The following is a 13,126-nucleotide window of genomic DNA, read 5'->3' as shown; positions in this document are numbered from 1 at the left end:
CTCTGGCGTTGATATGCGAGGCAGATGTATATAAGGCTGGGGATGTGACACGAGTTTGTTTTCATACACAGACATTCTTATACAATATCTACCTTGGTATCTAATACTCATACTTGATACTTCATACCTGATACTTGATACTCTATCAACACAACCTACAAATCTCAACTCAAAATGCCCACTCAAGCCAAATCAACCGATAGCGAGCACGCCCGTCTGCAAAATGACTACGGCGCAGACTACTGGGTTCGGCAATCCGCTCAACAGCATCGCGTACGTTTACATCCACCCCCATCATCCATTAGTATCCATTGACTAACACCCCCAAAGCGCGCAACAGCAGGACGAGGCCTCTTCGCCGGCTTACAAGATGTGAAGCACTACAACGTCGATCACGGCTGGGCTCAACGCAAGTCTGAGCCCGCGCCACAGGGTATTCTCGGGTCTCTCTGGAGTCGGTATGTTTATCCTATCCTTTCCACAGCCTTGGTTAGGTTTTGTGAACATTCGTACTGACTTTGATATAGACTCACTGGTATCTGATCTTGATCTGCTCTTTCAGATGGGATACTGGCTAGTGGGTTCTCCGGTTCGGATTCAGTCCTTAGACTCTTACACGGGGACTAAAAAGGGATCAAGATGAGATGATTACATGTCTGTTTTTTTTAGCTGGCGCTGTTTGATTTTTGAGCTTTGCTTGGTATTATACCATGCCTTTTCCTGAGGGAGTTCTGGTGGCAAGTTTCGTTGCTAGATAATTTATTCTCTGGATGTATTTTATTTTGGGATAAACGCATACCTACATCATATCATTTGATTGGACAATCAAGCTATCTTGAAGCAATTGCAATAAGCTTAGTATGCACTGAGTGATATATGGTCAACACCATTGGTTCCATTCTGGTCTATTTGTATGCGAGTACTAAGTCAATGGATATTACTATGCAATCCACTAGATCAATAGTCGAAATCCACTTCAGTGCCTAGCGCCTAGTACCCCTAGCTGCATAATCTAGCAACAAGCCATCTAGAACCCATAATATCTCCCTACGGAATTTAGAACAAAAAATCCAAGGGAAAAGTTATATTTTAAGTATAATATGTACAGAAAACCGCTAATAGATATACCAAACGCCCTACCCGTAGCGTATAGTCAAGATTTAGAATCACAAAATCAAAGGTATTGTAACCAACACACACACGTCAATCCGTCAGAATTTACTCCCAAGAATCAATCTTCATGGTACCCTTCTCAGCCAAGTTCTTGTGCATGTTGAAGGCCTGGAAGAGCATATGCGGCTCATGACCCATACCCTTGCGCAGACACTCGAACTCCGCACGATCAAGGTAATCAGTGAGGATAGGGGTGTACTCAGGGTGCGAGCAGTTCTTAATGATGACACGGGCACGCTCACGAGGCGACAATCCACGAACATCAGCAAGACCCTGCTCAGTGACGATGACATCGAGATCGTGCTCGGTCTGATCGATGTGGGTCGCGAAAGGCACGATGCAGCTGACACCGGTGGGATCGGTCTTGGTGGGACGAGCGGAGGGAGTGTGCATGATACTGTACTTGGAGTTACGGAGGAAATCGGCGGAACCGCCGAGTCCGTTCAGCATGCGCGAGCCCATGACGCAGGTGCTGTTGGCGTGGGCGTAGATGTCGACTTCGACGGGGGTGTTCATGCCGATGCAGCCGAGACGACGGATGATCTCGGGGGAGTTGGAGACTTGCTGCGAGCGGAGGAGGAGCTTGCCTGCGTAGCGTTCCCAGTTATCGTAGAAGCGCTTGAAGCCGTCGGGGGAGAAACGGATGGAGGTTGCGGTGGCGAAGTCCAGGTTACCGCTGTCGAAAAGGTCGAGGAAGGAGTCCTGGAGGACTTCGGTCCAGACCTTGAGGTTCTTGAAGTCGGCGCCGCCCTTGCTGAGACCACCTACGACGGCGTTGGCGATGTTGCCGATGCCGGATTGGATGGGGAGGAGGTTGGCTGGGAGACGGCCGTGGTTGACCTCGTGCTTGAGGAACTCGATGAGGTTCGAGGCGATGGCCTGGGAACCTTCGTCCTCGGGGGCGTTGGGAAGAGTCTGGTCGGGGTAGTTGGACTCAACAATGGCGACGACCTTCTCGGGGTCAACGGGGATGTAGTTGGTTCCGATGCGGTCCTCGGGAGCCATGACGAGGTAGGGCTTGCGGCCAGGGGGAACGTCTGAGCCAGTGATATCGTGCAGACCCTCGAAGGAGGGCATGGCGGTGTTGACCTCAATGATGACCTTGTCGGCCATCTGGATCAGCTCGGGCGAAGCACCGACGGAGGCACCGGGAATGATACCGCCGTTCTCGGTGATTGCGGAAGCCTCAATGACGGCCACGTCGATGGAGGGCTTGGGGCGGTTCAGAGTGTACCATCCCTGCAAAAGGGGTTAGCGAGTCAATCTTCTTTTTCCTTCTCAAATGTCGAAACTTACGTAGACCAAATCCGAAGGGAACATGCTCAGATGCTTATCAAAGAACTTGATCTGACCGCTGTTGATTCCCTTGGCAATCTCCTTTCCGACCTGGTGAGGACTGCGGCGCTCAATCATGTTCAAGCGGGCCCAGCGGTTCTCAGTCTCCGCGCCGGAGGAGGCACCGACGAACAGGTTATACTTCAACTTTCCCTGAAGGTTGTTCTTCTCGACATGATCTGCGAGAGCAATGGGAACCATCCTGAAATTGAGGTTAGCGCTCTGCGTTCACATCCAATGGTCTGTGTTACATACTTGGGATAACCGACACCGGTGAAGCCGGACCAGCCGATGTACGCGCCATTGGGGAAGTGGTGAATGAGATCCTCAGCTTTGGCGAGCTTCTTCAGGTACGATGGGCGCCGCACGCGGCTCTTGAGGAGGGCCGAAGCAGACATGATGAAGGGTGGAGGGGAGAGTGTCGAAAATGTGGGAGAAAAAAAGAAGAAAGGGGATCTGGGGGTATAAGTAATTTCTTCAACCCCACGGGCAAAGGTCTCCACAGGAATGTGAGGCCGACAGCTCCGGAAGAATGGAAGTTTGGGACTCGGTGAGCTATACGATCCAAGTGAAAGCTGGGGATAGATTGTATAGCTCCAATGGAATTAATGGAATTTTAAATTGAAATGAGATCTCTTTTCTTTCCCCGATTCTTATTTAATTCCCAGTTAATTGCCAGTTCAGTGCCAGTCATCTTCGATGATGCTTCGATGAAAATATTTATCATGACGTCAACCACGGCGTATATTCGGCGTAAATGGGAGGTTCGGGGTTCTCTCGGTCCTCCCTATTGTCCGTCCTGATCCTCTGCCATACCCTGTATACCCTGCATATAGATATCATTCAGAGCATCTCGTTCGGCGTAATATACACAGCCCAATATCCAAAATATACTAGATTACAAGAACTCAGAAAGAAAGAAATACTCCATCCCGAGTTTCACCCGACTCCATGTCTCGGGAATCGGTTATCCAGTCTCGGCCACACGGAGATTTTTATACTAAGACCCATTGGATAATTTTCCCACAGATTTTGCCGCTAGTTGTGCCGATTAAGCAAGCGAAGCCGATGATCCGGAGAACGTCCATATTTTTCCCCAGAAGTTCGAGTCAATTACCGCATTAGGGTAGGGCTATAACACTAGAGACATGCAGCTCTCATACTACTCTCAGGTATGATATAACTTCACTCGAATTAAATGAGAGATAAGAGGGAAGAGAATATAAGAGATATGAGATCATACAGATTAAATTAAGAATAAACAGACCAATCTCCACCATTTCATTTGTGAGAATAAAGTAAGAGATACTTGAAAATAAAAGAGACATACAAATACAAACTACGGAAACCGTGAAAAAAAGAAAGGAAAAAGAAAACTATTCGCAATTTCCTCATCGTGTACGCCGTCCATCCCCCACAACAATAATGCATGTCAATCCCCCCCCACTTTAGGGGGGAGACTGACCCCGTCGTAAAAGTTACACACCAGCACACCTACGCCTCGGTAGGCTCCGCATCAGTCATCTCAACGTCTGCGCCATTCTCCTTCTCCTCCGCAGCGGGGGCGGAGCCAGAGCCAGACGCAGATCCCTCACGGCCCGGACCAGGACTATCGGAGAGGGTCCCGTCGACCCAGGACCGGAAGCGCTGGTTGCTCTCGTCCACCTGGTCCTTGCTGAGGCCGCGGGCCCAGGCCGGGTTGTTGACGAACTTCTCGACGAAGCGGTCGTGGCGCTTCTCGCGAAGCGCGGCCTTCTCCTTGGCCTGTTCGTCGACCTGGGCCTTGATGGCTTCCTCGTCGGCGTCTTTCTCCGGGATGGGGGCGTTGGAGCGCCAGAACCAGTCGAAGGTGGGTGGCTGGTACAACATGGTGTAGTTGTTGGCGCAGATGCGGATGGTCAGGCCGTCGTGGTGCTGCAGGGTGCGGTAGTAGCGGTCGTACTCTTCATCCTCTTCGAGCTTCGGGGGAAGGTTGCGCTTCAGTAGGGGCATGCGCATCTTGGAGAATTGCACGCCTTCGGTGGGGTCGCGCATCGAGTAGGCGGTCACGTAGTAGGACCAGCGCTCTTCCGGAGTGAGTTCCTCGTTGTCAAGGGTTGCGTCTTCGCTGGTCATTACTTGGACGGTGACACGGCGGTCGGTGGGGAACTGAAGGATTTGTTAGTTGTTGCAGGCATATCCATGGGAATTGGAAAACTTACGAAAGTAACGCGGTAGATATCTCCATCCTTGACCAGTCGCTCCACTTGTTTGCGGTACTGGATCTCCTGGTGGTGGGTGGTTTCTTCCTTCTCGCGTTCCTTGAAGAACAGGTTGATAATATCGGAGCTGCGATCGCGAGAGTCTCCGGTGAAGATAGACGCCACAAACTTGGAGATGGAGGAGAAGATACGTTCCAAGTTGTAGAGCTGGTATCCGCTCTGCATGTAGAAGCGACGCAGGGTCTCCTCCAGGTGAACCTGATCGATATCGCCCTTGATGACCTCCTCGCACATACGCACAATCTGCTTGTAGAGGTTGGCTTTGGGATCGACGTCATAGAAGAAATCACTGGGGAATCGGTCGATCAAGCACAGCTCGTGGGCCGCCTTGGGTAGACAACCGCGTCGGACTTGTTCACGGGCTGATTCCTCCTGCTCCTTGATGCGCAGGAGACGCGAGTAGAGGATCTCAAAGGTGCGCAAGAAACAGAAGATGTTCAGGTTGCAGTACATGTGATGTTCCTTCTTCTTGTACTTCTCGTTGAGCGTGTATTCGTGCTCAAGACTGAAGTTACCCTTTCCAGGATGCTCCATCCAGCGCAGTTCAGCCACATCAAAGGAATCCTCAGACTCAGAGACGGTGGAAGAAACTTGAACAACATTGATTTCGTCATGGTTGTTCACTATATCCTCTTTAACGGGCTTCTCGGTCTGACCTCCACGTTCAAGGGTCTCGCGCAGAAGATCCAGCTTCTGCAAGTCAGCCCCCTTGCGGCTCCCGTTGGAAACATCATCATTGGCGTAAGTGTCATCGTCATCGTTGATGGCGTTGTAGACTTCGTCCATGTACAAGTTGAAAATGTAACGGTCCAGTCCGAAGAAAGTAGGAATGAAATCCCTGATAAAGTTCATGAGTCGCTGAGGATCAGCGCCAAAGCCATTGGTGTTGCGATCAAAGTACAAGAAGAGCAAGTAGACAGCGTCGAGCAGGACCTGAGTATCGCTGAAGTGGAACTCGGCCTGGTACTTGAGTGGGACCCGGCCACTCTTCCGACCAGCCTTTGCATCCTCAAGCTTCGTCTGCAGATCTTGCTGAATGTTCTTGGCGACAAAGAGCTTCTTGTCAGTTTGCTTGGTTGCGATGGCTTGGTGATCAAGACTGCGCCAGTATGCTCGCTGCATCTGTTCGCGCCAGACCTTGTCCCACTCACGCTGGCAAGCCTTCCATTCCTCGAGCTTTTGCTTCAAGCGGTAAAGGACAATGGGAAGGACGTGGCATGGACGAAGGAACATGTCTCGAATGACCTTCTCGCCGCGTTGACGGTCGTAAATCTTCTTGATGACACGCTGGTAAATTGCCTCACTTTGACCACCGAGACCTTGAGGCAATTTGAATGCCATACGTTCCGCATCACTCATGTAAAGGAATTGCTGGCAAATAGGCTCAATCAGCTGGATTGTACGGGTGCAAGCCTCGATGTGGTGATCGTAATCGTGGCGGTCTTCTTCAATCCGATGCAGAGCGTCTTCATACTGATTCTTGCGATGCGCAACAAAGCCAGAATCTTCTGAAGCCCAGGTGGGATGTGAGGCCCAGTCATCATTAAGAACACCATTGCAAAGCGGATCGCGTCCACTGCAGGGCTTTTGGCGTTCGCGCTTGGGGAGGAGTCGGTAACTCGGTCCTAGAGACCGGCAATGAGCAAGGTTGACAACACCTGATTCTGGGTTCGCCTTAGGGTCGATGAGCTTGTCCTCGGGCTCTTCGGCGCTCATGAACCGTCTGAACCAGCTCATGAGCTCGGCATTGGACCCAATGTATCCCTCGGCCCTCTTGACCAGGACGTGACGGTCGAGAAGGTCCGTGGTGTACAGGTTGCAAAGCTTCAGGAAGTCACTGAACACTTGCTTGTTGGCGATGAATTTCTTCACGCGGTCAAAGAACGCGATCTCTTCCTGACTAGGAGTCATGGAAACAGAGGGAGGAAGAGGCTCTGGAAGAGCAGGGACCAAAGTGGGCGAGACATTTGCCATATCAACAGAAGGCTTTCCATGGTGGTATTTCGGTCTCTTGCTGGCGTTACCGAACTGTGCACTCTGGCCACCTCTGCTTGCCTCAGACAAGCGAGCAGCTTCGGAACCGGCAGGCCCCGAGATAGAACCAACACCACCTGGGCCACCGCGACGCTTCTTGTTTTCCTTAGGATCTTTCACATTAAACTGGCCCAAAGGAGGCATCTTGACATCACGGTTAGGAGTCTGAGAAGTGAAACCTGAAGGTTCGCCACGGAGATTGCTAAGAGGGGCTTGCTCTTCGGCTTGCCGCTGCGCAGCTACTTGTTTGGCATGCGCGGCGGATTCCGGCAGGAACTGTTTGAAATCCTCCAAGAGATCTGGAGCAGTGTTGAACAACTGAGTAACCTGTCCATAGACATCCTGAATAGGCTTTGACTCCCGCTGGTAAGTCTGCAGTATCTCAAGGAACTGCTTGTAGATCTCTGGTGCGCTTGAGAAGCGGTTCTTGATCTTGTTCACGTAGCTGATGGCATGGTTGAACTCGACGGGACCTCGCTTGTTCAGATCCTGAGCACCCTGGAGCATACCAGTCCCGACGCCGGCCAGATTGTTCATTGGCTGAGTGAGACTAGAGTTCTGTCCAGCAGCCGAAACTCCCATGAGAGCCGATCTGCCAAGTCCAGCAGATGCTGCTGAGGCAGCGCCTTGCAGCTGTGCCACTCCACGGTGGTCTTGCTGATGAGTCATGGCGGATGCAGCTTGTTGCTCCTGTTGGGTGGGGTAGCCATAATGGTGATCCTGAGCGGGTCCGGGTCCATCCTGTTGATACATGCCGCCCATCATTCTTGAGCCAGGAGAGTACGATCCAGAGGCAGGGCCTTGCTGCTGATCCTGCTGCTGCGCTTGTTGCCAGCCAGGTCGTGTCTGGTCACGATAGAAATCAGAGCGAGCATGCGGGTCACCGGAGGAGGGTACATTGGTGGTGATTGTCTCAAAAGGACGTCCCGCACGTGGCATGCTCAGTGTATTTGTACCAGATGGAGTTGTGACCCGAATCGCGTCAGGATTATCTTCGGTACCGCACTCAATGCGGTAGCCAGGGGGCAAAAAGGTATTAAATCCTTGGATAAGAGCAGGATGACCATTGAATAGTGTTGAAACACGTTGAATCACACCAGGCGTATCGATGGCCTGGCTCTTAAAATCCTTCATGATATCCAAGAAACGGTTGTAGACATCTGGCTGGTCAACAAAACGCACCTTGACCTGATCGAGGTAACTGAGAGCATCGTTGAGAATCGGTTGCTGGCCCTGAGCAAGAGCTGCAACATTTCCTGGGATTTGCTGTCCAGCGGCATTGTAGGCCATCATAGGCTGTCCTGGTGGACCACCAGGGTGCTGCATATATGAGCGGGGTGTGCCTTCACCGTGCTGCATTTGAGGACCGAACAAGCCAGCAGCAGACTGAGGTCCGCCCTGGTGGCCGTTTTGCGGGTTTCCGCCAAGAGTTGAGAGAAGTCCACCCGGGCCATGGATGGAGTTAGGGACTTTGTTGGCCACTGGTTGATGGAGAGGGATCGAGCCAGTGTGGCTCTGAACAGGGTGGTGGGGTTGTTCGCGGCGTTCTAGCTGCCGTTCAATTTGTTCACGGTGATCGCGCTCGCGCTCACGTTCACGGTGAGCCATTTCTTCCTGGCGCTGGCGCTCGATGATTTCGCGCTCCCTGGAGTCCCGCTCCCGCTCGCGATTGAGCTGGGGAGAAGCGTGTTGCATGGCTTGACCAATTCCGGGAAGAGAATGGCCGCTGTTATGCGACTGACCTGCTGGGTGCTGGCCGTACGCGGAGGGTTGGTGTTGCCCTCCGTGGGTCTGGCTCAATTCTGCCAGTCCAGGAAGAGAATGGCCACCTGACTGACTAGGATGGTAGGGTGCTGTAATAGCAAGATCAGTCAGTTTAAACGGTTTTTTTCATCATTGGATTCCCACAGGGAGATCCATGGTTCACAAAGAGGCACTCACCACCTGGAGGGGGGAGTACCGGGCCCGAGGGCTGGGAGGCCTGTCCTTGCTGAGAGGGATTTTGACTATTGAAGCGCAAGAACGTCGGATTAGTATACATATCAAGCCACTTATACTATAGACGGCTGCTCGTACCTGAATGACCCCAGGGGCCGAGGCTGCTGGTTCATTTGATCGATACCAGGATGCGACGGCGGTCCACCGGAGGAGTGCCAGTTATCGTTACCAGAGTTCATGGTGTATACACGAACCCCAGTAGCGGAGAAGTAGAATGGAGGTTTCACGGATAAGAAGGGTCGAGGAGGGGAGAAAAAGTAACGGTGTGGTGATCGAAGAGCTGGAGCTCGTAGTCTCGTGTGTAGGAATCGACTGGCAACGCTCAGGTTGCACTAGGGTCACAGCATGACCCGAAAGTGTGCAGATAAGAAGACAGAAACCGACTCCACGCAGCAAGAAAGACCGGCAGAGAAGTACGATAGACAAGGAGACACAAACTGGGGTGATGGAATTGCGCGCGACCGATCGCGGGCTCCAGTGGAGGCTTTCCTGTCCGGAACTAACCTATTGTAGTTTAGTGGGTGCCTCTCGGACATTCCATTTTCCGAAGTGTATTCAGAATTCATTCATTACAGTATCAATGGTATCTTCTGGGTAGGTACCCGTCAATGGGAGACGTTACAATGGTCATGCTTGGTATTGTGCGATAGGTCAATTTCAGTCCGCCTTCGTCATCGCCCGCCATTGCCGGCAGAAAAACATGACAGGCATGGAGTGAACAGGTACAGATGTCAATAGCACAAGTCATGGATGGAGTTCAATGGTCTGAATAGACTAGTGATCTATTGCCCGTCGTCTACTGTACATCCTGCATCAATCAGCACAATAAAGCTCGTTTTGAAGGCTGGGGTACCTCTCGCTTGTCAAGCCTCGGAAAGGGGCGGAGGGTAAGGGCTGGCCAACAACGCCGAGTCGAGTGGCCTCATTTCAGCATATTTTCAGGGTCCTTGCTAAGGGATCTTTTTATGGGGTACCATTCTTGGCCTTTTTCCCCTATTAGTCAGAGAAGACAACAGACAAAGTAAAAAACGCGTAAACCATGAAATCATACTATTCTGCTTAGAATTTCTAACAACCCAATACTGGTTAGCTACTAAATCTATAGAAGTCTTTCAGTACTAACTATGGAAGGGCCCTCAAAACAGGCATGACATTCTCTATCATGAGTTGGCCACCATACAACGCCTTTAACAATCCACTGCAATGGCAGGAAAAGAGTAAGGGGGACGTATGTAAAGAAAAACTAGGTCTCCAACACTCAGATGAGTTCCACAATGAAAGCAGAGATAGGGAATGGGGGGGAAGGGGGGAAAGTCCTGTGATTATGGAACCTGTGGCTTGCTGCTATCATTATTTTCTTGGTTTTCATTCTTCATATCTTGCCTGTTCACCAAGGCCCTCCAGCCACCCGATCCAACCCCCAGATGCGCCTGTCCATGGAAAATGATAATGGCCTTGTGACGGTACAATGGTACTTGGTGCGATTAAAGAGCGGAGAAGACAAAGAGCTGGATTCGCAATTAGCATTGTTGAAATTTGGACTGAGAAAAATGAGAAAGATCAAACTTACATTGTTGGTCGCCGCAATTGCAATGCTGTCTTCGAATGGATGCCAGCTCATGTGCAAGATCTTCTTGTTGAAGTCGATCTGGTCGGCATCGGTTTCCTTCTTCATACGGCTGCCGGGGCCGGCAGGGCTGCCGGATCGCGAACCGGCCTTCTTTCCGTTACCCTTGCTCATCGGCGTTGGTACACCAACCTTCTTTGCCTTGAATGCCGACTTGTCTGCCTGGAGCACAATCTCCGTGTCCTTTTGTTCTTCTGTAGGGTAGATCATGAAGTTGTTGTTGTAGCTGCCAGTCATAACGTTCTCCGCGTCGCCAGAGAAGACCACCTCAAACTTGTCAAAGATGCTATCGTTCTCGTACGTATCGCAAAGGCGGGGGCGCAGGTGCTCGTGGATGGGGATGGTCTTGATTGGCTGACGTTCCATGTTGACATCCCAAATCTTCACTGTCAAGTAATCCCTGGACACAATGTACCGCCCATCGTTGGAGAAGCGCACGTCGGAGATGGAGGAGATAATCTCGGAGAAGAAGGAACGGGACGAGGCATCCTCTTCTTGTTCGAACTCTGCAATCAAACAGTCAGTAAAAGGTAATTGCTACAGTTCCCGTGTTTTACGTACGCTTGGCGTGCTCGTCACACAATGCCCGTTGCCGCATATCCGCAAGCTTGATTGTGCCCTTGGAGCTGGCATACATGAACCAGTTACAGCTCACCGGGTGGAACTCGGCCGCTGTGATGACTTCGGTGAGTTCTTCCATATTCGCTGGCTTGATATCCACGATGTTGAAGCTCTGGTCCTGGATGTTGAGGTTCCATAGGTTCACTCGGAGGTCGTCACTGCTGATAAAGGTTTCACCATCGCTGTTAACGGAAATGCTATTTATATGATACGCGTGAGCGTTGGCGTATGTTCTCCGTGGAACAGCGGCAACCACAGTGTCATGGTGTGTCAGACGAGGCAGCTTGAGTGCGGAGGGGTCCTTGAAGGATACGCGGGGTGCGCGAGCCATACCCCCACCCCCAACAGGGTTTGCGGGAGTGAGCTCATTCGATAAGTTGTTCTCTGCGACCACCTTCAGTGACTTGTCGAAGACCTTCCAAAGCTTTATCGTCTTGTCGTTCGTCGAAAGGAGGAAATGGGAAGCATTCTGTCGTCGGCACCACTTAATCTTGTTGATTTTCTCTTCGATCTCTAGCGACTTGAGATAATCGAACTCTGGCTCATGTGACTGGAACTCTGTGTGAAACTTATACTCGCAGGTTTTTTTCTGTGCTCAGTGATTAGCCCAAGACATGACAAAAATACAGAAAAATCGAAAAAAAAAAAAGGACCGGAGGGGGTGGGCTACCGTCTCATTTCGCTCAAACAACACCACCCTTCCTCCCTTGTCACCAGTGGCCAAATAGTTACCGGTGTGATCAAATTCGACGGTCGAGATGATGTCCGCTGCAGAGCGCGTGTCAGTCGATGCACTCTGTGGAAATTGACCAAGTTTGGCCGTGTGCGAGGGAGGCTGCCAATTACCTTCTGTGATATCTTCTACATCGCCTTTATCGCCGAAGCATCTGAGAGCAAGTTAGCCGCCATTCAATGACTCTTTGGGGTGACGCTGGGTTAATAGCGCCTGGACAAGAGGGGGAGAAAAATGGAAACCATTGAACGGGAACGTCCGAAGGACATAATCCGGTGTAAACTTACTGTGTGAACTTCCAAGTAGGTGTGCCTGGATCTCTGTCTACCATTTTCACGTTCTAGCGAGCCCTTGAACGCGACAAGGGCAGGGACCAAGATAGGAGGGACGGAAAGGCGGACTGAAAAGGTGGGCTGGCAAATGCCTCCGAAAGCTCTATTGACGATGCAAAGTATCGGTATGAAGCGATGTAGGCGCGGTAGCCGACACGAAAGAATTCGGTCGGATGGGAATAACAAGAGCGGTAATAGACGGTCACCGGTGGAGAGCGAGGGGTTTCGAGAGCGGATGGCGGTAAGGCGAAAAGAGGGGCAGGGGGAGGGGAACAGCTAGAACAATCCAAGTTGGAAAGACAAGTTGAGGAATGAAGAGCTGTTGCCGAATGAGATGGCAAGAGGGAACACAAATGTGCTTGTTATGAGTGGACCCGCAGCAGAGCTTGAGAGGGGATCAGAGAAAAAGTTTCTACTAAGGGAACAAACGGTTAGAAGATCCAACATATCAAAAATCTAGGGGGATATGGAGTTGCGTACTTGGTCCGGGGGCGATGAAGAAAGACAAGGAAAAGAGGTGAAGTTGCCCAGATAAGTTGAGGCGGTGGTGGGGAGGTTCGTTACGGAGATACCACTGAACAGTCTTGGGCACCCGTCAATGTTCAAGTCTATGTATTCAACTTGGGGAAAAAAAATTTAACTAATCTAATTCACAGGAGATTGAATATTCATGAGATTTAGGTCGGGCATAGGGTACCTGGAACATGCTGACATCAACACTACCAACGATTGTAACATTGCCCTCTGCGCCCCTCTTCGGCCTTCCAACCCGTATACAACCGACAACTGCGAATGGCATTCGGAATAGCAATTGAAATTCTAGGCTAATATCTAGCTATCTGCTTGCAATAGTTTGAATCTATCTCTTCTTAATCTGCCTTTAATCGTTAATATGCCCGAAGCTGTCCTATGCGCCTCTGTCGTCATCCTTGAGGCCCAAGCAGATCTCCGCCAATTTAAGCATTGGCATCTATCATATGATAACTGTCTAGGAGTGGCAGGGGATGCAAAG

General features: G+C 51.0%; 4 protein-coding genes across 4 annotated transcripts; 1 reads left to right on the top strand and 3 right to left on the bottom strand.

The window, feature by feature from the left end:
• Positions 1-174: 174 nt before the first annotated feature.
• N7500_009231 (uncharacterized protein) lies at positions 175-543 on the top strand (the record flags this gene model as incomplete). The annotated part of the gene is made up of 3 exons (XM_056680372.1): positions 175-273; positions 331-458; positions 528-543. 3 exons carry the CDS (start codon positions 175-177, stop codon positions 541-543), a joined length of 243 nt encoding a protein of 80 aa, XP_056527754.1.
• A 675-nt stretch (positions 544-1,218) lies between these two features.
• On the bottom strand, positions 1,219-2,906 carry coaT (acetyl-CoA hydrolase ACH1; the record flags this gene model as incomplete). The annotated part of the gene is made up of 3 exons (XM_056680371.1): positions 1,219-2,412; positions 2,470-2,710; positions 2,764-2,906. 3 exons carry the CDS (start codon positions 2,904-2,906, stop codon positions 1,219-1,221), a joined length of 1,578 nt encoding a protein of 525 aa, XP_056527753.1.
• Positions 2,907-4,002: 1,096 nt separating this feature from the next.
• On the bottom strand, positions 4,003-8,980 carry N7500_009229 (transcriptional regulator SIN3; the record flags this gene model as incomplete). Its single annotated transcript, XM_056680370.1, has 4 exons — positions 4,003-4,656; positions 4,710-8,656; positions 8,745-8,809; positions 8,880-8,980. The coding sequence occupies 4 exons, from the start codon at positions 8,978-8,980 to the stop codon at positions 4,003-4,005; spliced, it is 4,767 nt and encodes a 1,588-aa protein (XP_056527752.1).
• Positions 8,981-10,285: 1,305 nt separating this feature from the next.
• N7500_009228 (protein phosphatase 2A regulatory subunit CDC55) lies at positions 10,286-12,113 on the bottom strand (the record flags this gene model as incomplete). Its single annotated transcript, XM_056680369.1, has 6 exons — positions 10,286-10,309; positions 10,372-10,934; positions 10,990-11,638; positions 11,720-11,817; positions 11,896-11,936; positions 12,070-12,113. 6 exons carry the CDS (start codon positions 12,111-12,113, stop codon positions 10,286-10,288), a joined length of 1,419 nt encoding a protein of 472 aa, XP_056527751.1.
• Positions 12,114-13,126: the final 1,013 nt, after the last annotated feature.

The sequence above is a fragment of the Penicillium coprophilum genome, assembly GCF_028826855.1.
Source record: "Penicillium coprophilum strain IBT 35676 chromosome Unknown utg000006l_segment0_segment0, whole genome shotgun sequence".
NCBI lineage: Eukaryota > Fungi > Ascomycota > Eurotiomycetes > Eurotiales > Aspergillaceae > Penicillium > Penicillium coprophilum.
Note: the sequence above shows the minus strand (reverse complement) of the source record. Positions and strands in the feature narration are given on the sequence as shown.